The 22,418-nt window shown below is 41.5% G+C and overlaps 1 protein-coding gene across 24 annotated transcripts in view; it reads right to left on the bottom strand.

The window, feature by feature from the left end:
- Positions 1-22,418, bottom strand: part of Adgrl2 (adhesion G protein-coupled receptor L2) — a 203,100-nt gene that overhangs the window by 2,534 nt on the left and 178,148 nt on the right. For 8 of the 24 annotated variants that reach the window (XM_085835423.1, XM_085835428.1, XM_085835430.1 and 5 more), the window contains 11 exons: positions 21,974-22,099; positions 21,437-21,642; positions 19,898-20,071; positions 18,678-18,887; positions 17,613-17,833; positions 16,163-16,229; positions 10,141-10,232; positions 8,105-8,273; positions 5,397-5,525; positions 4,646-4,742; positions 2,907-3,035 (listed from right to left, as the gene is read on the bottom strand). In XM_085835423.1, the coding sequence (XP_085691549.1) occupies positions 2,907-3,035; positions 4,646-4,742; positions 5,397-5,525; positions 8,105-8,273; positions 10,141-10,232; positions 16,163-16,229; positions 17,613-17,833; positions 18,678-18,887; positions 19,898-20,071; positions 21,437-21,642; positions 21,974-22,099 (1,620 nt within the window). Of the gene's footprint in view, positions 1-251; positions 291-2,031; positions 2,103-2,599; positions 2,682-2,906; positions 3,036-4,645; positions 4,743-5,396; positions 5,526-8,104; positions 8,274-10,140; positions 10,233-16,162; positions 16,230-17,612; positions 17,834-18,677; positions 18,888-19,897; positions 20,072-21,436; positions 21,643-21,973; positions 22,100-22,418 lie in introns of those variants that run through there. The other 16 variants (XM_021157243.3, XM_021157245.3, XM_085835431.1 and 13 more) reach the window with 8 other exon arrangements.

The raw sequence follows: 22,418 nt of genomic DNA, 5'->3' as shown, positions 1-22,418 counted from the left end.
AAACCAAAAAGGCAACGTACAACAGAAGCCCACAGGACTGGCAAGCAATTTTTAAACAACGTTCTAACATTTCCTTTTGTCTGGAGATGAAGTTAAACAAAAAAGGGGAATGGGAAAAAAAAATGGACAGATACAAGGAATTCATGTGGGACAGAGTCAGGCATCTTTCATACTGACAGGACCAGGGTCCACAAGCACCATCCAACAACAAGACAGACAGCAGGTGGGGTGACTCACTCTGGACAACTCACATTATGTCTGTCTGCTCAGGCTATCTGGCCTAAGAGTAGCTGATATATAAAAGAAAGTAAAATGATTTATTGTAACATGATGAAGAATTTCTAAGCTTCAGCAACTTAGTCAGAGCAAGGGTTCAACAAATTAGATTCCCAGCAAAAGCAGCCTTGACTTTTCATTGAGGACTTCTCGTTATTTTGAGTTGTGTTTGTTACTTAATGGTATGTTTAATAGCAATGGCCTTGGGCTTCGAAAGGTCAAAGTTGGCCCGCAGCCCTGCAGACTGCATCAGTCACAGTGACAGTACCCAATGATCCAGCAGAGACTACAGTGCAAGACTGGCCCAGAGACACCGTAGGTATGGAGGGCAAATGCAGAAATGTTAGAGGGTTCCTAAGTATGGGTCACAGAAATTAAACCAAGAAGCGATATTAACTATGGAATGGGAGAAGGTGTCAGCTTTGGCTAATAGTTTTTTTAAATTATTATTATTATTAAAAGAATGAGAGATTGGATACATCTGCTTGTGATATGAAGAGAGATTCAGGAGGGAAGGATAGATGGCCACATGCGGTATTTGAATAGGAGTTGTATTTTCAACAGACACAGAGACATGTAAACTAAGACGTCACAGTGATAGCAAATGGGAAAAAGGGAGAGGAAATTAAATGGTGTACACGATGGGGATTGAATTAGGTTCTTCAACCTCAAAGCCCTAAAGGGGAGAAACAAAAAGCGTCTGTCTACAGAGAGGTCTGAAAAGAAAATTAAAAATAAATAAATAAATAAATAAATAAATAAGCAAATCAACGGAGTGGCATGAGGCTACGGAATGAGGCTGGCCACTGTGAGGCTGCTGCATTGTATGCAAGGCTTGGAGAGGGTCGGGAAAACTCATTCTCAGAGGAGGAGGAGGAGTGGTCTCCTCAATGCTCACTCCACTCTTAAAGCTGCAGTTATCTTAGAAAACAACGCCCTTCAAAAAACCACGTCTGTGGATGGTCCGGGCTTCATGACCAATACTGATCAAAGGCCGAGCCGAGCCGGCCTTAGCCCCCGTGGGAACAGAGGGTGCGGGGGTTGGGGGGTGCTCGCCTGTCACTCACTGTTTTATAAAGACTTGTTCTCTACCTTCGGAAAAGGCGCCAGTTCCTTTTACAGCATGCTCAGTGTGCTACTACGGAATGACGCTGCGACTGTTATCTACTCGGGTTGGGGTCCCTCAAGTAAGTACGCATGCACGCTCCCGTTTAAGGCTACGTTTAGAACACTCTGAGCACTCTCTGGTTGCCACACGGCCAAGATGCCGGCATTCGTTTCCCCTGCGATGAGGGTCAATCGTTTTGCTTTATCTCCTTTCTATCATGGCTCCCAAAGTGTGAAATAATAGACGCTGGGTATAACTCAAAAGGTGTTTTCTATGATAGACTGCAGATTTAAGACTTCTCTGGTTTGGAAGAGGCATCTCTCTCTGCCCATGTTCAGGTAATTCACTTGAAGACTTTGCATAGCCTGTAGCAAGATTACTGTGGGAATGCAGAAATGATAAGTCAATTATTAAGCATTTTGGCTGACAGTACTTCAGGCTTTCTAGAGCAAATTATTTCAGCATTACACAGACTTCAGTGTGGACAGCGTCTGCTACAGACCTCTAGGACTACTGAAAGCCAGCACACAGATGCACTGCTGGAATTTGGTAATTTTTTTTTTCTTTTTGGTTGCAAATTGTGAACCACTTGCCCGCTGAGTCTACTTCATGACTGCTAGGTACGTTTTAATTGTGCCCGTTAAAAATCATGCTGAAAAAATTTACATTTGATAGGCAAAGTTAAGTTTGACTCCCATACTTGTCTCTCTGTAGGTTGCTAGAGGAGAGCGTGAGGAAAGTGAGGGAAAAAGAAAAATGAAAAGAGAAGCTGCGGTTACGTTACCCAGGAATCGCAAGGAGAACAGAAACAACAGACAAACCGGAAACAAAAGGCTCTGTTTAATTACACTTGTTACTCACAAGCATTATAAGCTAGGTTTAACCATATGTTAAAATTTACCAAGATCTTAAAATTACCCGTAAATTGGTTTTTAATAAGCTAGCAAATACAGTAGACAGGACCAGTGAGTGAAACCTCCACCCTCCCCCTATTCAAAGCAGGGGATACAGACTGACTGAATAGTTCCTGAACCACCCAAAGAACAGGAAAACTACATAAAGCTGCACTATACTATAGTTTGATTCTACTGATAATGCCGGGCGTAGCTCTCCACACCCAGACATCCAAATTATCTTCAGCTAGCTCATTCCAGAAGCAAAATTTGTCAGCAAGGTTTAGAGTCAACTGAACAATATATTATATAGATAGGATACCTCTAAATGATATAAATCTTGAAGATGGGCTCTCGGACCATGTGATGTCAGTCCTGTAATAATATATTAAGATTTATGCCACCTGTGTCAAAAACATGGACAGTTACTGCAAACCTATCCCGACGGGGCTCTGACTATAATATAGTGCAGTTTTACATGCCTGGCGTGGGCGACACCTTCCTTCTTAATTTGAGAAAGTAAAGAGGTAAAGAATAATAAATGTATAGCAATGAGTTATTTTAGAAATAGGCTCAGAGCTCTGTTTAGCAGCACAGAAAGATAGTTTTATTTGTAAGTGTAAGCACACCTGGCGAGTTAAACACAGGAGCTGAAGGGGCATTACATACAACGGTTTCAGCGAGCAGTGTGTTATAGGGGTTGTTAGTGCCGTGGGGCCGGAGAAGAGGGTTTGTTAGTAGGTAATTGCCAGTCATCCCTAAAGCAAAGAAACAGAGAAAGAGTCCGTCAGCGCTTGTTTCAGGATTACGGTTGCAGTACTTTCACTTCATTCATCGGGCAGTGGGCAGGGCTGGCCACGGCAAGTCTGCCGCCGCCCGCCGGAATTTTCCTGACTCTATTTGAACTACTAATTTGGAGGAGAGAGGGGAGAGGGAAGTGAAATTCCGGTAATTCGCAGGTGCTTTCTAAGTCTCCCAAGTAAACACCTGCTGAGAATGACATTTACTGATTTATACAAAATCACTCTTAAACAAAAATGCCAATTAAATGCATGGAGATCAACATTAGACTTCATGATGCTACTGCTTAATATTAAAACCCTAACCACCAAGGCCCAGCAGAGGGAACCTCAGACGTTCAGACTTACAGGTGTGGGACCGTCCCTCATGAAAACATCTGTGTTAATACTGACTTGCACACAAGCAGGGGGGAGAGCAGCTTCCACAGACATGTCAGAAGGACGGCAAACTGCAAAAGGCTGCACTCATTAAAGGCAAAAGCACACATGCTGGTGGGGGCGGGGGAGGGAGGGGCACAAGAATTATTAGACCGGGACAAGCATGTTTGTTCAGTACTCTCAGGTGCCAGGTTTCAGAAGCGAGTCTAAAACTTTCCTAGGTGACAATTATGTCCACAGAATTACGGGAACCCTGGGCAAAGGTGCTTCGGAGACTGCACTCACTGAAACCGCTAAGCCAGACACCTTTGCGCCACTAACGTAATGTGAGTCAAACGAGGTCAAAATTAGGCTGGTATGGATGTCATACAGATACCCTTTCCACACACAGCTGAACCTCGGCCATGGCAGTTCTATCTATCACAGAGCACTAAATCAAAACTTAAGATAATGCCAATTCTCCACACTTGACTAAAATGGCCTAAATTCTATTTGGAAGAACCTGTGGTTTTCAAATTCGTGCCTTAATCTTGCTAAGCTCCTACATTGGTGACCTTTACCCTTTAGGAACTAAAATGGTTCATATTACACATCTAAGTTGACTCTACTCAATCCATGGGACTCTATGGGGGAACCTGGTTTATATACTTCCACGCATATTAATTTACTCCAAGTGGTTTGCCACTTAATATTTACTCTAGAAATAGAAAATAAAGGATCTTTGCCAGAACTCTGTAAATTTTCAATGTGAATCAGCACCATTTTACATAAATAGTGGTTACCTTACTTCTAGTAGAACCTAAAGGAAGACAAACTTGCCTAGATGACTTAGAAAGGACAGTATGCGCTAATCGGAGAAACCTTTTGCTCTGTAACAAGGTACACTTTCCACAACTAATTTCTCCACCCATGTTCTGTTAATGTGGAGCTTTCAATGATATCTTCTATCTATCTTATGGACATAAAATAAATCTACACATACTTTGATGACTGATGTTCTAAGTTGACCCCCAAAGTTTAATAACTGGTGATCTAAGCCCACGGGCAAGAAGGGTGTATTTCCTCTAGAGTTAGTCTAAGCTCACACAAGCAACCTTCAGGCTGTATCACGCTGGCCCCTGGATTCCCTCAGTCTAAGCTCGCACAAGCACAACCTTCACGCTGTCCCCTCGATTCCCCCGTTAACTGACCTTGGTTAAGGGTAGAAGTGCTATTGATGTCACCTGAGATAAAAGACGATTCAGACTGCTTCCTCACGGTGTCATTCCACATCCTTCTTATACGGCTCTGTTAATACCAAACAGCAAGACAAGCACATTACCTTCACTTCCTGCGCGTCCCTCACGGACAACACATTGATCCACCCTGAATCATTAGTAGTAACTGGAGTTTGGGCCTTCAAAAATGAGGACAGCAATACTGCCCTGTTCCTCTTCTACAGGCTGTGTGATCTTTAATCTAATCAACTCAGTGGGTCTGTTAGTTTGTTTATTTACTTATTGTGACCGGGCTTATGGAGGCCGATCTGGCCTCAACTCACTCTGTAGCCATGGACGCTCATGAATTTTCTGCCTCCATCTCGCTAGGGCTGGGATTATGGGCCTGTATCACCACACCTAGTTTTCAGCTTCCTTTCTTACATGGTATTTTATGGCCTTCTTTAAAGTGGAGAATTATTCAATGACTTGTGATGCCTACTAAACACTGTCCCTAGATGACCTTGGAGCACAATGAAGTGGGTTCCTCAAAAAGGATGCTCGTACCTCAACACCCAGACTACATATGGGACTGAAGAGACTGAAATCAAGATCCTAAAAGAGGGCAGTACTAACTATCTACATGAGGACAAGGAGGAAACAATTAGTGTGTCTAAACAGAACACCTCTCTGCGGGCTTTCTATAAATAAGGTTAATTAAAGACGCTGTCAAGCTCTTGGTTACCTGTGTGCCAGAGGAGTACCGAGCACTGGTGCGGGTGGTGGATGCCTTCACAGAGCTGTGCGGGCTCTCGGTCGGGAGGCCGCCACAGCAGTACCAGTGTCTGAAGCACTTGCCATATTCTTTTCGTACCTGGATTGAATAAGCACAAGACAGGGGATTGCTGTGAGCGTGCTGGCTTCTCCCGCTCTGTCTAATTAAATGAGCAATGAAGACAACTGAGAGAGGCTAAACTTCCAAGGAGAAGATAGGATGAACTCGACTCAGGTTCAATGCAAGGGGCTGAAGTATTAGTCACCCAGGTAAGCTCTGTCCGTCCTGAAGACAGGCCGGTGTTAGCTTTAAGATCTCATCTAGCAGCTTTGCAGTCTGCTACTATTATACAAATTCCTATTAAAAGCGATACAGCAAAGGTGTGCTCTATCTGAATAGTTAGTGACTATTATTTCAGCAAAATATTGATCTAAAAGATCTGTCACCATCAATGCTTGTCTGTACATAACCAATTTGGAAGTCCATTCCGATCTTTTATAAGCTTAGCCTTCCTCAGGAGTCAATACCTGGACTTCTGGATTGCACGGACAAGGCGCGTTTGGCACTAGAAGAAAGCTAGGAAGTAGCACTTTCACACATTTCCCAATAGGACGGATGTTTCCCCAGTTTTCTGCTATGTCTATTCGGGATCTGTGGAACCTACAGCGCCTCTGCACTCCACGAGCACGCAGCACATTAACCTGCCGCTTCCGTTCGCAGCAACCTGTTGCCCAGGTCACTTGCTCTGTTCCCCGACGCTTGATCAGACACAAATATTGGCTAACCTAGAAGGAAGTTTGGCTTAACCCTCAAGCTGTGAGGAGATCCAAGCCACAGGAGCTTCTCCTGAGGACAGCGAGTGGTTTAAAGGTGAGGAGGGAGCTGTGGGAAGGGGCTGATAGGTGGGGGTATCCATATTCTGGTGGATTAACCATGTTTTGTACATTAGAGTTAGATTTTGAAATTAAGATAGCCAAGGAAAAATTGAAGACAAAACAAAAATCTTTTCTAGTAGACTACAAAACATTTGAGGCCATGCCCTCCTCATATTTAATCTGCTACTTCCCTACAAAGGTCCAGACTGACACTCTTTCCAAAATTATAAAATTAATGCCACCAGATGACTCTCTAAGCCTAAGCACAATTGCATAGTCACCTTCTCAGTTCACGAAGTGATACGTATTAGGACAAACATAAGCAGCAGTGTGTTTTCAACGCATTCCCTGGGCTCTACTGTGCTCACTCATACAGAAAACAAAGCTTTGATTTTCTTTTTTTTCAACTTAACCATGTTTATGTCACATTCTTAAGAATCTATCATGGCAACACCCACTAAGACACATGTAAGACCGTGTGGGACATGTTCATAAGAAGGGCGGGACACAGGATACTTTTAAAATGTAGTTATTAACATAAAAATACAGTGAACGCTTCATGGCCAAGGATCACAAAGACGCAGGCAGAAGCGACCTCCTTCCTCGGACTTCTGCAGCGAAGGCTAAGCCTTCCGCCGAAGCTGGTGGCCATGGCCTTTGGGAAACGATCAATCTATGATGGAATGCTTTATGCAGAATGCTCATTTACATAGTATGTCTTTACATCGAAAGACAGTGCTTACCAAGGATATCCCTGAACAACGTTTAAGATTTTCAAGTACACTGCTATTAAAACACAGGATACCTTAGGAAATTTCCCTGCACACGTAATAGCTATTAGTAGCTCTGAAAGGCTGTATAACCAAGACAATGGTAATCAAAATGGTCTTTTATCCAACTAACACTCTCCGGTGTTGGTTTTGCCTAATGCCTATATTGCTGTGACTGTACATTATCTGTCAGTATTTCAAGTTCCACCATCATTATCTCAAAATGACAGCTTATTCAAACAGGATGGAAGTAACAACACTATCATCTTGTCAGGGCTGAAAACTTAATCGTTTTCACTTTCACAGTTCTCTTTCTCTGTTCAATTTAGTGACCAACTAGTAATAACAGAATCAAAAGACTCCATCAGACATGCAGGCGGGGAAGGGCGATTCTGGTGAGAAGCGCAGCCTACACTTACAGGACAGCTAAGTGTTTCCTTGGTTCTAGCTACAGATTCAACGTTTTCACCCTCAACTTTCATTTTCAAAATCGTATTTGCTGACTCCACTTCCTGTGCAGGAAATCAGGACAATGTAACCAGAGGTGAAGCACTAAATGACGGTTGGTTTAGATCTTTCAAAATCTCTCAAAGACAACATCAATATTAATCTTTTGCATGTCTAGGTCTTTAAAAATTAATGCTATTTGTCCTTGGATTCATTTTCATTTTGGACTGCTGCATTCTTGCTAGTGAGCTAAGACTGAAGTTAACCTTGTAGTGTGTGTGTGTGTGTGTGTGTGTGTGTGTGTGTGTAAGCCTTTACATACGCACTGGTATTTCACAAACCCTTCCACCAAAGAAGGACTCATAACATAAGTAGCTAGTTTGCTGCAGTTCCAAACGGAGATTCAAAGATGACTGTTGCTATGCAACTCTGCGTGGACGCTTACATTTCTAGACAGGCATTACAGACAATTGAAGTATGACGCTGTTTATGAACAAGCCAGCTTCAGGAGAAATCTTCTAGAAACCCATTTTCAAGGCCAAGGCCATGGGCACTGAGCCTCTCCCCAGAGATGTCCTTTACTTACTTTCTTTTGAAGAGCACAGTGGAAGATGAAAATGAAGAGTCCCTGGAAAGCATTAAAGGCGGTGAAGAGATACGCCATGACAACAGTCTCCTCGTTAACAAAAAGCAACCCAAAGGACCAGGTGAGGCCCAGGAGACACAGCAGGGCAAACGCGCCAAGTACCCAAGACCTGGAAAAAGAAAGTGGAGTGCTTTTATTTACACAGGTTCAACGAGGGGAGCCACACTAACTTCTCATTTAGCAACGACTCAGTAGGAGAGGGTGACTTGCTCTACGTTCACCCAAATTCAACAGCTTTTGGCTTTAACCTTCCACCGATTAAGAAAGAAGAGCATTTTTAGTACTGCAGCTTCCAGTGAGCACAGCAACAGCGGGTATGGCCTTTTCTCGCTCCAGAATGAACAGGTACCAAAACTATATTAAAATGCAAGGTGTAAAATATCCCCCATGGCTTTATTGCCTTTCACGTGAATTTTAGTGGAAGAAAATAAGGAGTCCTTAATTAGCTTACTCCTGTATTTTTCTTCCTGTGGTGTACTCATATGATATCGGATAAAGTGACACACCCACAGAAAGGTTAAATGGCAGATAATCACAGAGAGCCTAAACTTCAGACTCTAATAAACTAGTCGTAGGTGAGCCTAGGAAGTTACGATGAGAGTATGAAAAAGACCTAGCTGAAATGAGATTTTAAAAAAAACACACACACACTTCAAAATAAAACTTTAAAATAAAATATTCTGGCAGAGATTTCATCATGAATAGCTTAAGGCGAAAATAACTGCAGAAAACGGGGCGGAATGAGAAGGGTTTAAAGTCATTGCATCCCATGTCTAACTAATGATCTTACTTGATAAATGGCTTATTATCTTCATAGCTAGAAAGCATTATAAGCAGAAAAGAGAAACAAAATTATTAGACAGAATTAAAATAGAAAGTAATAAGAACTCATTTATATATTTTATAAATTAGTCAAAATTAAGGAAGTCAAAATGCAGAGGCAAGCAATTAAAAAAAAATAAAGGCACATTACAGTTTAAGGATACTACAGCAAATTAGATACTCCAAAATAACTATAAAAATTAAGAGCAATTCATGATACTGACGGATTTGCAAAAAAATATAAATCATGCCATAAGAAGTTCGTTAATGTAGGGTTCTGCCTTACCCAGGTAAGTCCGTATTATAGTAGCCATCACAAACACGGTAATTACTGGCATAGGTGAGAAGACAGAAAGAGGAGAGGGAAGAAAAGAGAGAGAAGCTAAGGATTAGCTCTCTCTCTTACCATGCAGCATGCAATGAGGCTGGCACTAACCTATTTAAAACATCTAATTTAAAAAAAATTACCCTTACTACAGATCTGCCATTTTTTTTAACATTAAAAATAGTATTTTCACAATCTTGGCATATCCAACTTTAATATCTCCTTGAATCCCACATCAAGAGTCACATTTTAAAAATAAGTCTGAAAATGCTTCCATAGCTGATTTAATGAATCAACAGCTATCAATTTTGGGTTAATTAGATAGCATTTTCACAAATAGAATATTGCAGATTTTATTCAACATTGAGATAAAGTAAACACTGTTTAATTAGCATGAAAACAACAGATAATCTTCAAGATAACAATGGTAATAGAGTAAATTCTCTTAGGAAAACAGGATTAGGAGGAGAAACTGCTCAGAATTCTTAAATCAAAAAGTCATTTAACAAAACAAACTTAATATAATCATGTCAGCCATGCAAACAGGAATCGCTTGGAATCGCATTTTAAATTCAGATAAAATCACTACTGTGACATGAAATTTCCACGAAGCCACAGAAACAATCTCTCCGCTCTAGATCACATCAGAAATTATCTACTTCTGGACCGGTGCCCGCAATGTGGTCACAGGGAAACTGAACCTTCATCAGTAAAATTTCACTCAAAATCCCCTCTATAGTGGCCAGAAGGCAGAACTGCCTGCGTTCCCTGTGGAGAATATCTTTTACTGAGCTCCTCAAGTAAAACAGTTCAAGTACAAAGTACTTACTTAATGTTCTCCAACCTGCTAGAATCTGGTTTCAAAGTGTTTGAATGTTTCACCATTTTGCACAGCGTGATCACCAGGAAAATAATATTTAGCTGTTTTAATGGATAAAGAAACACGGATTAGATCACCATGGACAGCGAGAAGAATACATTTTGCAAATGGCGTTAATGAGTTCGCCCAGTTCAGTCCCCGCAGCATATGGACGCTGTACAGTGAGTCAGTTTCATTTATGTGTACAGTGATAGATTCAGGCTGTGAGGAAAACACCCTGCCTATTAAGAGTGAGCTAACAGATCATCTGACAGGGAACCACAAGCTCATTAAGTCGGAATCATGTGGTAATGATTAAATTAATTAAAAAACCTGGATTAGTTTCTCTAGCTAAATGTAGTCCAAGGCCTAAAAGCCACCTCATAGAGACCCTGAAGAGAATTCTAAGAAGTAATTTGCATTATGTACCTCCAGTGGAGAAACTGCTGAGTTCTAGAGATCTGGCTGCTAACCTACTTCTTGATGTTGACCAACCAAACACATGGAATGAGGCTTGGATGATCCACGCACTAAGGTGACCGAGAGGAACCAATTGCACACAGTACACGAAACAGTTAACATTAATGAGAAGGTAAAGTTTTTCTTGTCTGCACACTTCCCACCTAATGTTAGGAGGCTTTTGTCTTTTCTTCTCATGTTTCCACTGCATGAAACTTAGTTATTTCCAACAGAGTAAGTCCTACTAAGCGTTCAGCTGAATGAACACTTTAAGGGACAATCAAATGCAAACTGTGAGAGATGGAATTTGATCCAGAGGCCTGGATTCCCTACAGGTTTGACTGAGGAGACGTAAAGGCTGGAAAAAGGCTGCAGTTTCTAGTCCCAGGCTGAGAGTGGAGGGGAACACTCTTGTTTTTCAATCCTACAACCAGAGCTAAGCTGGACTACCCATGCCGGTGACATTTCATGCCTCATAATTCCATATGTTCATGGTTCTTGGAGGTTCCTGAGGTCCACTGGACCCGAGGTTAGATTCAGGAAGCACACACTGTGTGAGGAGATGGACTGTTTCTGGGTAGGAGATACCAATGTAAACTGTTATCATCACACTCCGGTTCACCCTTTCCCAGTGCCAAGCAAGCACACAACCTCACACGAATCCATTGTTACTTCTGATTTTATAACCAGGAAGCATTATACAGCTCAATTCATTAAAAAATCTCCAGCTGTCCCCACTGATGAGTTTGGGAACAAGGCAAATACTTGTGCATTGTTTATTTGTCTGGTGCACTTAACTATTCCTCTTAGATGGAGAATTGCTTCCTTTAAGGAGTAAAGGGAGTTTCATGGGGGTAACCTACACACGCTGGCAGGCACATGGTCTACCTTTCCATGCTAGTTACAACAAATATCTGTTTTGCCCCTAAGAATATTTAACTTCTTAAAAGAGTTATCAGACAGACGATAAAACCATAGGAAGCATTCCTTGCTTTCTTTTTACAGGATTCTTCCAGCTGGTTTATAGACACACTTTTTATCCTCAGAGAGGGACCACCCATCTCTCACCCATACAATACTTCTCACCCAACAAGTAGTTTAGTGACTAGCCTGTGCTATATAAGGATGTGTTTATCCTGCTGTGGACACCTAAGATGGACTTGGCCTCTGAGAAATTAGAACTCTCTGTAGCAATGGAGTAAACACTGATGACTTTGTAAAGGATTGTGGTAAGAAGGATTTCTAACAGTTTTTAAAAGGGGGGGGGCGGGAATCAACAATGCCATTACTTTTCTATTTAAGGCAGCAGTAAGATTAAAGACTGGCTGAAAGACAGAACACTGTAGCAAGCCTAGGCTCTGCTGGGAATCTGTTCGACGCCAGTGTACTAGTTAGGGTGGCAGCTGCTGACACTCTACCTTTCAATATACTGAATACAAACCACCCAACGTCAAGGTAAACAAACCAATGGACACCAACTCCTGAATGCAATGTCCTTCTTTACACAGGGAGGTGAAATCTTTCAACCCTCTTTGAGTGCTCTGAATGGAGAGGACGTGTTTGTTTGTTTGTTTGTTTGTTTTTGATACACAGTCTCACTACGTAGTTCCGGCTAGCCTAGAACTTGGCCTTCCAAGTGCTGGAATTAACGATGCATACACCACACCTATCTTAGCTTTTAAGATTAAGTGTATTAAGAAGACTGAAATGATAATCACTTTATGGATAAATATACAATACACCCCACCAAAACTTATGATGGAAAAAATACGATGCAAAAAAATGACAGAAAAAATAATAAAATGCTTAATGGGTTTTTGTATTCAAATTGTTTTTCAAGTGTCTACAAAATTTCCAATTTAAAGAAATGGAAAAAGCAAATGATAGCTAATGACATATTGTCATAGAACTTCCAGTTCACTCACACAGGGCCTTAGCCTCTGAAGAAAAATGACTTGAAAACACAGAAATAATGGAGCAAGTGTATATCTGGTAGGATAAAATGCTATTACTTCTAAACAAATTAATTATAAAAGGAGGCTCACAAGGCTAACTCTTAAGGCACAAGATGGCAAAAAAATATTGTCCATCTAAGAGTTTTCTCCATGCCTATTAAATAATAAAATTTCAGTGACATATATTATGTGTAGCATACTGAGAAATGGAAGACATGTTTATGGCATAGATACTGAACAGTGAGAAGCCCACCCACCATCACACACAGAGGGTGTTCCTGGAATGAAAGAGAGTATGGAGCAGAGCACAATAGTGTCTCACACTCTCTACTGATCCAGCGTTTGAATATATTAATGCTAAATTCGTGTCATAGAATAAATAATGTTACTATGATTTTTCAGGAGGCAGCTCACCCCACCAAAGAATTATGGCTTGTCCACTTAGCATAAGTGAATACATTTCCACTGCCACCTTCTCCTCTACTTCTTCCTGACAATCTTAAAATGGAACTGGGGGGGGGGGCTCAGATTGAGACCCAGAAAAGCAAAAGCAGCTTCCCTAAAAAGTATGGTTTAGAAAAGTACCATCAAGACAAACCAGGTGGTGTTCAAGTAGACTCCTGTCCACATACTTGAGTTTCCTTCTGTGCACCTTTCCCAAGACATAAATGCTGTTCTAGCCCATACTAGTATTTTCTGCTTTGTCTTTTTAAAGTAACAAGTAAGTCAAATGAAATAAGTCAATAAAGTTTACTTTTAACTTTTTTCTTTCTCTATTTTATTTTTACTGTCGTCTATAAGCTTGGAAAAATCAAAGAAATGACAATAATCAGGTATTTCCCTGTTTCTCACTGGAAGGCCACAGTCCCTGCTCCTGCCCCTTGTCCTGTCTGAATAGGACATCCTCTGCCCCACCCTCTGCTCTTTGTTGCTACCCCCCCCAACACAAATACTATTTAATACTAATGAGTTTAAACATAATATTTGAGGATAGCTTCAAAGAGTATATCAGGGGGTAAGGAAAAGTATTAGGCTAGACAGGCAAAGCTTTGTCTAAGCCCAATTATTCACATAAATCGGTAAATTTATGTTATTAGAACTCTGTTAGGTATCCATATACCCTAAATGGATAGGGTGATGACTGGGTAACAAGCAATTCACCCAGGAAGCAACAGGAATTAATCCTACATTAACACTACACTGTGGGCTTGTGTGGGCAAGTGGGTAAGAATAAGCCTAAAGGGGCAGCAGAAGGGGAAAAAATTCTACTCAGCAAATAGACAGGAAGAATAGATAGAAAAGAATAGAACAGAAAGAGAGATAGATGATAGATGGATAATCAACCAACCAATCAACGAAACTGGGGCAATCTTCCAATGATTAATAATACCCATAATATAACTGCATATATTCTTATTGATTAAATATCACCTACATCACTAGCATGACCATACAAACAGAGTTTCTACAAAAGGGAGATTTCCCAGGGATTCGAGGAAAGCATAGTTTGTCTCATGGTCATCAACTCGCTCCACAGAATCAGATCTGCCTGGGCTCAGCGGCTTAACATTCATCTCACAGCTTGCAGGACTGACACGGATATGATAGACAGAAGACCAGCAAGAGCGCTCCGAAATAACCTGGCTGAACTGCACATGTTCCAAGCCTCTTTGTCCTCCCTGGAGCTTTTGCTCCCTGGCAAATGCAAGTCTAAGACCTCACTTGTGTCTCCAGATCTCTGCTGTTAGCCAAGCAGAAACCGATTTCCCCTGGACGAGCAGCCAGAGAGGTGTTCTGTGAAGAAGACTTCTAAGTGAGTATGTGAGCTGAACTCTCACTGAACTGAATTAATTATTAATGATGCAGATGGAGCTGTCCAAATGATAAGAACAGCTCCTGACGTGTCATGATCCAAGGCTTCATTAAACCATTTCAGGCATACTAATGGTTTCCCCCTGCTCATTACTAACTGGCACTTTTCTCATAGATATAATAAGTCCAGTGCCTGTAGGCAAGACATTCTATAGAAAGGCATTAAGTAGGAAGTTTTATTTCTCAGAGCCTCTTATTCTTCTTCAGAGATCAGTATAAAGGTGTACCGATTTAATACTATTGTGTTAAAGTGGTTTAAACTCAGAAAAGTTAGAATTCAAAATGTATTTTCTTGGAATCACAAGAAATGTTTTGTTATAAGGCTACCTTACAGAGACAGTATATAATATAGTTTATATTATTAAGACTCCTGTCGAAATTAGACTTTAAATGCCTTGTATCACCACAGTATCTACTTAGGTGTTTTCAGTATACATATGCTATAAGATCTTATTTCTCTATTTAGATGAGACATTGTATTTCAAGATATTGTTTTGCATTCTCACTGTGCTGGGCTGATTAGAGGGCAAAGCGATCGATCTCAGAATCTCAAGGATATCCTTATGCAATTGCTACCTGCTGGTTTCTTTGGCTTGTTTTTAGGTTGGGAACAATGTTATCCAAAGCCCTTCATAGTTCAGTTTGAAGGCAGAATAGAGAATAAATGTGAACAAAGACTAATGCATGGTGGGCATTCACAGAAAATGGGCGATGCACTAAATAGAATGCCTGGACCACTTTCTTACTTGGTACACAGTAAATTACTTTCCAAATGGGAAAAAAAAAACGGTTTTCATGTATTAGTGTGCATCTTTAAAGAGAGATAAATCTTACACAACAAAATATGTAACATTTTTATGTCCCAAACATACTTAAAGCTGCCTTTGTATTTAGTTTTCAAGTCCAAATGGGTTTTGTAAGAAGCCCATGTCTGTAAGGATGGTAACATTACATGGCAGCCATTAGTCACTTCATTCTAGAACGCACCCGAGAATGTGCTTGCATGAACTAAAAGCCAGCGCTGGGGCCATAACCTGGGTAGACCAACCTGATGCGAAAGCATCATTCAAGGACACTGACGACACATCAGTGGCTTACACGGGCATCAGTCGCCATTTTCAGTTTTGCTTTGTAACTCTGTGAAAGAACTGTAGTAAGAACTCAATGCGTGCAGTCGTTTTAGACATTATAAGTTTAGCTGAACAACAAATTCTGTTAAGTGTTTGTGAGAGTTCCATGCCAGGTGTCCCTCCTCATCCCTTTACTGCCTGTTCTGAGATGAAGCTGAAGACTCGACTGTTCTGCTCTGCCTGAAGGACCAGGGCCTTACTGTCTCTGTCCCACCGAGTCGGGGCTCACAGGTTCTCCGTGCTATACTTGCATGTCTTTCACATGGCTACTGGGATGGCGCTTATTAGGTCTTCATGCTTGCACAGCAAGGGCTTTACGGATTGAGGGGTGATCTTTCCTTTCGGAATTTATTTGAAACACTCATTAATTCTCCTAGGAGAGGTAGTTTTCAGGCGGAGTCAATTAGCCAATGTACAACCTTCAATAATGAGTGTAGACATACTATGCCGTGATGTCCTTTTAATAGGCATGCTTACATCTTCGACTGTACAGTTAGCAGTGGGAGAGCCCGTCTTTGTTTGAGTGCCTCTGTTGCAGAAGCAACTGGAAAGGCTGTGAACACGGAGTCTACTTACCAGAATAATGAAAGTAACGGGCCCAATGAAACTCCATATGAAATAGTTATCAACGTGAAGCCAGCAACTATTGGGAAGGAAAGAGAATGCACTAAGTAGCTTTCCTGGATCCTTACATTAAGCAGAGACACAGAGCCACAAAAGTCCAGCCAAGAAACCACCCCTTCATTTGCCTTTGAAAATACATTAAGCAGGGGCGAGAGGAATTTTATTAATAATTCTGAGTTGGCTTTGACCCAACAAAGTTTAGCGATTCATTTACTTCAACCTACAACAGGTTCACTTTAGGCCCAGGATGGGATAGAAGTTTTCAGAAGAAAACTGAAGGCCCACCCCAGCCCACCCCAGCCCACCCCAGCCCACCCCAGCCCCTTGATTAGAATTGATGCCAACCACTACTCCACAATGGGCTGCCATTTTCAAACTCTAGATGCAGTCTTCAAAAATGCTTCCCAGGTTGATCAGAATTAAATGGCTTAACAGAGTTTAAAGTGTAAGCAATTCAGATGGTATCAGTAGCAAAACATTATAGAATAAATACCTCCATCAGGAATGGACAAATGCAAGAGGAGAGAGAAACCCTCGCAGCTCTGCCCCATTAACATATATAGTGCATAAACTCATTAAGACATACTTTCGCTAGCGGTTCCTAGTTCATACAATTCTGAATCCTCACTGAATTTTCCTTATTCGTCTTTCACTATCTGTAATGTCATGGGTTCCTTGACTATAAGTAAATCTTATAATTAAAATCTTATAATTTTATTGGAGAGAAAAAACAAAAACAAATGGAGTTGGAAGTCAAATTTATGTCTTCCGCAAATGAAGTGAGGCGATGTCTTCCTTCTGCCACTCTCTGTACATATCTGTGTTTTTTAGTAACAAGAGAGAGTGACTATATTTTAATCCTCTCAAAGTCCGTGGTAAAAATATTATGCAGAGGCAGGTGGATTTCTGAGTTCGAGGCCAGCCTGGTCTACAGAGTGAGTTCCAGGACAGCTGGGGCTACACACACACACACAAAAAAAAAAAAAAAAAAAAAAAAATCGAAGCACAGTACACAGGAAGGAATGCGCCGCTATGCACGGAATCAGCCATACAGAGTGAGTGAACGAAGCGCTAGCTTAAGTCAGATGTGTAATTTCAGGAGAATTTTTACTTAATACATTTCTGAGGCCAAAAGTTATTTATTTTTTCAATTCGTTTCAGGTCAATCTTTTGTGTTAAAAAAGAAAGTCCATAATTTAGAATCTGCCTCACCAGAGAACAAATCCTTTGAACCCAGAAAATTACAGAAGGCTTGATTGTAATTTGTGCACCGTGTGTCCATTCTCTCCCCCAATAAAGCTTTCAGATGCTATTTTAGTCTGTCAAGGACCATGGCTGACAGCTAACAGGCTTTAAAAAATTATTCACTTGAAAACCACTCAGGTCACTTGCAATTACTTACGCCTGGACTGTCCCGTAACTCTTGTAGTCAATGGCTGCTGAGACGCCGACCACTGTGGCCGGGAACAGGTACCCAGCGACATAGTAATATTTCTTCCTTGAATATTCGCTCTCGAAAACCTCAACCAACATTAGGTAGAGCTGCACACCTTCCAGGCACATCCAGGAAAAAGCAGCCAGGAAGAAAAAGTGAAGAAGCCCTGCAAACACGGGGCACGCAATCTGTGAAGGAAAGACACAATAACTTCTGTTGAGTACATAGTTCAGTCAATGGCAGAACCGCTAGTGTCTTAAATACCTCCTCCACAGTATTAGGCAGGCAGGCACGCCCCCACCCACCCACGTTTCTTTCCGTAAGTGGACACAAGTTAAAGGCACGGTGAATATCAAGCGTACAATATTTGAAGAACACACTGTCAAGTGCGCCAGACATCCTCACTGTAAACCAGTATTATTTTGAAATTAAGTATAGCATAGGGAGACAGACCTTTAAATTCCCTCCTCAAAGCCCCCACTCTGACCCCTCATATCCACCTGCAGGTGTTTGCTTCACAAGTCTGTAGGCTGTTTGTATGCAGACCCATTATCTCTAATCTCTATGATGGAATTAAAGGTTTGCTTGAATGACAGATACCCTCACTCTAATTATTCCTTTTTGTTTCTGGGGCATTCTTGAAGTCATCGCAGATGAATGCAGGGCAATACAGAAATTCACTATGTTCTCTGTCTGACACTGAGGCCTTGTGATGAGGAATGAATACTTTCAGCATGAAGGAAAGACTGCCGGTCAGGATGCCGATGTAAACTAAGTAGGAATTTGGGAAATGCACCTTTATTTCAGGATGGGCAGAAAAACGCACTTGTTCTTTTAATACATGAAATGAATACATTGGTAATAACATTACTGACTGAGTTGTCTTATAATTTATTACAATTTATCCTTCACCAGATCATCAACTGCATCAAACAACGAGGGAAAATACGAATATCAGCATCACACAGATATCCACAGCTAACGGACAAACCCACCACAGGGCCAAGGTCAGCGAACTCAGCGAGTGCTTACCGTGTACTTTGTCTTATCGATGCCTATGAGAAAAATAAATTCAGCAATGAAAAGGTTGATACAAAGGTTCTTGTGGATAGTATTGCGGTCACTCTGTAGCCCTCGGAAGAAACAGAAGGTGAAGATGCAGATAGCCAGGCAGACGAGGGAGACAACGATGCCCACCCAGGTGATGACTGTCAACAACAGGTGGTGCACTCCATCTTTATACTGGAAGACAGAAAGCGGGAATGACGTCAGCATTCCACGTTACCAGGCGGAGGGACAGCACCTTCCACGCAAGGGTCTGACGAGGAATATTCACGTGTTCAAACACAGGCCCATAGATAAAGCTGTTGACTGTTGACAGAGGTAAAGGCTGCCTTACAGGATTTACTACTTAAAAATGATCTAATGAAGGGTGAGATTTTATCTAGAGAATGATGCAAGAGGCCAAATCTTTGAAAAATAACTACTGAAACAGTTACCTTCAAAGATGCATAAAAAATATTTTCATGGGATAAAAAGGAATTACAATGAAAATGAATGGCAGTTTAATGATTTTGCAGCTAATATATAATCCAACTTTTAAGTTTTTCTTTGCTCTTTGAGTACCTACAGACTTACAGGGAGATAAACGACACAGACAAACCTGACCCAACTAAGAGTTTTACACTGGACTTTTGTGGGAGTGAGCAGGGTCTAGGGATGAAATCCGGAGTCTTTTTCATGCTATGTGAACACTCACGCACTGAACCCCAGCCTGGCCCCATGCTGCCTGGACTGAACATCTCCCTTATCTACAATCATTCTCTCTAACAACGGGAAGAACTCTGTAGGCATATTCCACAAGTTTCTCTGATAGGAAAGACAGCAGCTCTACATACTGTGCCAACTATTACAGCAACACTGCAGCTAAGAGGCCATAATTCAAGATAGGAGAGGGACACCGCACCGGGGAGCCCATGCTGTATGCATATGCCCCCATTTCTAAAAATCCCTGGTTGCCTCTGAAATATCTGCCTGCAAGGATGGATAGGTACAGGAACGTAACAGATTTGTTGCCTGAGAAAGGAAGGGCCAAGCCTTCCGAACAAACAAGGACTGTAAAAACGATTAGAAAGCCGCATTACTTTGTTTGCTTTTTAGTTCCGATAAGCACCCAAAGACGGACTATTACACAAGCTGTTTCGAATCTCGCAGGACTTTCCCTGCGACTAATTAGAAGTGCAAATACTTACCGCAATTTCCCTGTGGGCCATGAGAATAGCAAAATTGGTTAGGTGGCTGCAAGCGCACGTTGTGCGAGTTTTATTAGTGTCAACCAGCTTGCAGCCCTGGGTAGACCAATATCCCATCATGGTTCTCTCTGAGTAGTTCCAGAAGGAGCAGTTTGCATTGAAATAATTGTCAGGCTGGGAAATAAAATGACAAGATAAAATTAGGATTTTACACTCAAAGATGGCAACAGCAATTGTTTAATATGTGTAAAAAGGTAATTTAGATTAAACTTTGCATGTTTCGGACTATAAAGTTTTTCATCAGCAAAATTGTGGACGGCGTTATCCAGGCACGTATCTAGCTTAAAGGGGGTTTTATAGTCCGAAACACTCTAACGTGTACTCTAAATTACCGGGGACCCATTTCACACGATTACAATTTTCATCTGATGATTTTACCTACTGATAGGTGTATTAGAATCTCCCCCGCCCCACAATCCGCCCCTTCTCTGATACAAGATTAAAGTTGTGAATTTGTTCTGATAAGGACCGAGTGTCAAAAAAAAAAAAAAAAAAGGTGTTCTGGTTATTTGCAAGTGGTGCATCAAATACATTTGAAATGTAGTGGCACTGTAAGGCTCTCAGGAGGAAATCAAATACAGCAGCTGATAGATAGGCTCGGAACACACAGCCTATTCTGGACTGTCCTGGCACTTGGTCTTCCTTGGGCACTCATTCACTCCACACGGAACATCCGGTCTTCTTCCAACATCATGGTCACTTAGGTAACCATGGATGCTGTGAGGCCCCTCAGACAGGCCATACCTCCTCAATTCTGAATTTTCTAAACATAATCTTGGATTAAAGTTGACCCCCAAAGAATTAATTTTTGTATGTACACATGCATGCATTCATACATATGCATGCATGTGCATAAAGGTGTAGGTGTGTGTGTGTGTGTGTGTGTGTGTGTGTGTGTGTGTGTGAGAGAGAGAGAGATCTCATCAAGTGGCAGTCAGAAGACAGCCTCTGGCAACGGTCTCTCAGTGGCCTGAGGCTTTCCAAGTAGGCTAAAGACGCCGTGGATTTTACCCTGCCTAGCTTCTTTTCATGGCTTTGACGGAATCAAACTTAGGTCTTCCTGTTCGCAACGTAAGCATTTATACCAAAGGAGCCCAATGTAACGAATTAAAAAATGAATGCCTAGCCATACAACAAGAGCAGTGCCTTAAGAGTTAACATGCAGCTATCCTGCTGCGAAGGTAAGAGTTAATTTCCATCCAAAACCAAATTAAAGCCATTTACATTTTCCTGTTGATTACTGAATTAGCTTTCATTAAGAATACACTTAAGTTCTAATAATCACTGAACTGGGCTCAGTTAATTTTATGTTCACAGACTTAAATAAACTTGTGTCTCTGACCCAGCCCAACATTTAAATTTCAAATGGAAAGGTCTTCTCCCACCCAGGCACCCTTGCTCTCAGTCCGGTGACAGCTCAGCCTTCCTTTCTCTGGGGTTTAAAACCTTCTGTGACTTCATTAGCATACATTAGCTTACATCAATGTGTGGCAGTGTGAAAAGCACAGGGTCTGTCAGGTACACGCGGCTGGACTCCTTATTGATGGAGACGGAGATGACGGGAGAGTTCACTGCAATGGTGCTGTTCCGACCCATGAGGTCTGCACCCAGTTTCATGGTTGCATTCTCAGTGCTTAGGAATTGTCCCAGGCTCCGGTAAATGATGAATACCAGCTTGGCCAGCCCTAGGAAGGAAGGAAGACACAGTCATAGGACTCACTACACCATTGCTCAGGATGAAAGAACATGTGGTGAGAGGAGGAGGGAAAAAGTGAGAAAGAGAAAGAGACAAAATCTCTCTAAATAGACTCTCTAAAGAGACCTATGTTAAGTTTATGGAGAAAGTGATAGGAATTATTTTAAATGCTAAGCCATTTCCATTGTGTTAAAGATAAATAATCAAGACAGAACAGGTTCAATTCAAAACTTAAAAAGAAAAAAAAAAGAGGGGGAAGTAGGGTGGGAAGGGAAGAAGAGAGACAAAGAGAAGAGCAAGGCAAGGCAGTGTGGTCTCACCATTCCTGCTGTTCTGTTTGACCGTGTTGGCAGAGAGCTGGATGGAGCTGCCCAACCCCTTTAAGCCCAGAGGGAATTTAAAATCTTGGACCTGCCCTTCCGTGCTGAGAACAGCAACTTCCAAAACTGGATAAAACAAAGAAAAAAGGGAGGGGAGGAGGGAAACACACTGTTTAAACTGTCAACTGACAAAGGAGAATGAAGGCCATAGGAACTACACTTTCTCCTTGCAAAACTTTTACCATTTGGGGCTTTTGTATTAAATTTCCAAAGACCCCCTCTTAGTGGACACCCAGTTTAAAGTACAAGCCTGAAAGCCTTCGGCACACAGGGACACCTCTTTCAAGGTAGAGGGATTTTTAATAGCATTCTGTGCATCAAGTTGGCAGTTACACGTTTTTCTGATTTCTACAAGCAGTGAAATGAGTAAGGTACACTCCTGAAA

The sequence above is a fragment of the Mus caroli genome, unplaced genomic scaffold (assembly GCF_978045245.1).
Source record: "Mus caroli unplaced genomic scaffold, Mus_caroli_1 scaffold_3, whole genome shotgun sequence".
Classification (NCBI taxonomy): domain Eukaryota; kingdom Metazoa; phylum Chordata; class Mammalia; order Rodentia; family Muridae; genus Mus; species Mus caroli.
The sequence above is the reverse complement of the archived record's forward strand: the minus strand, read 5'-3'. Positions and strand labels throughout refer to the sequence as shown.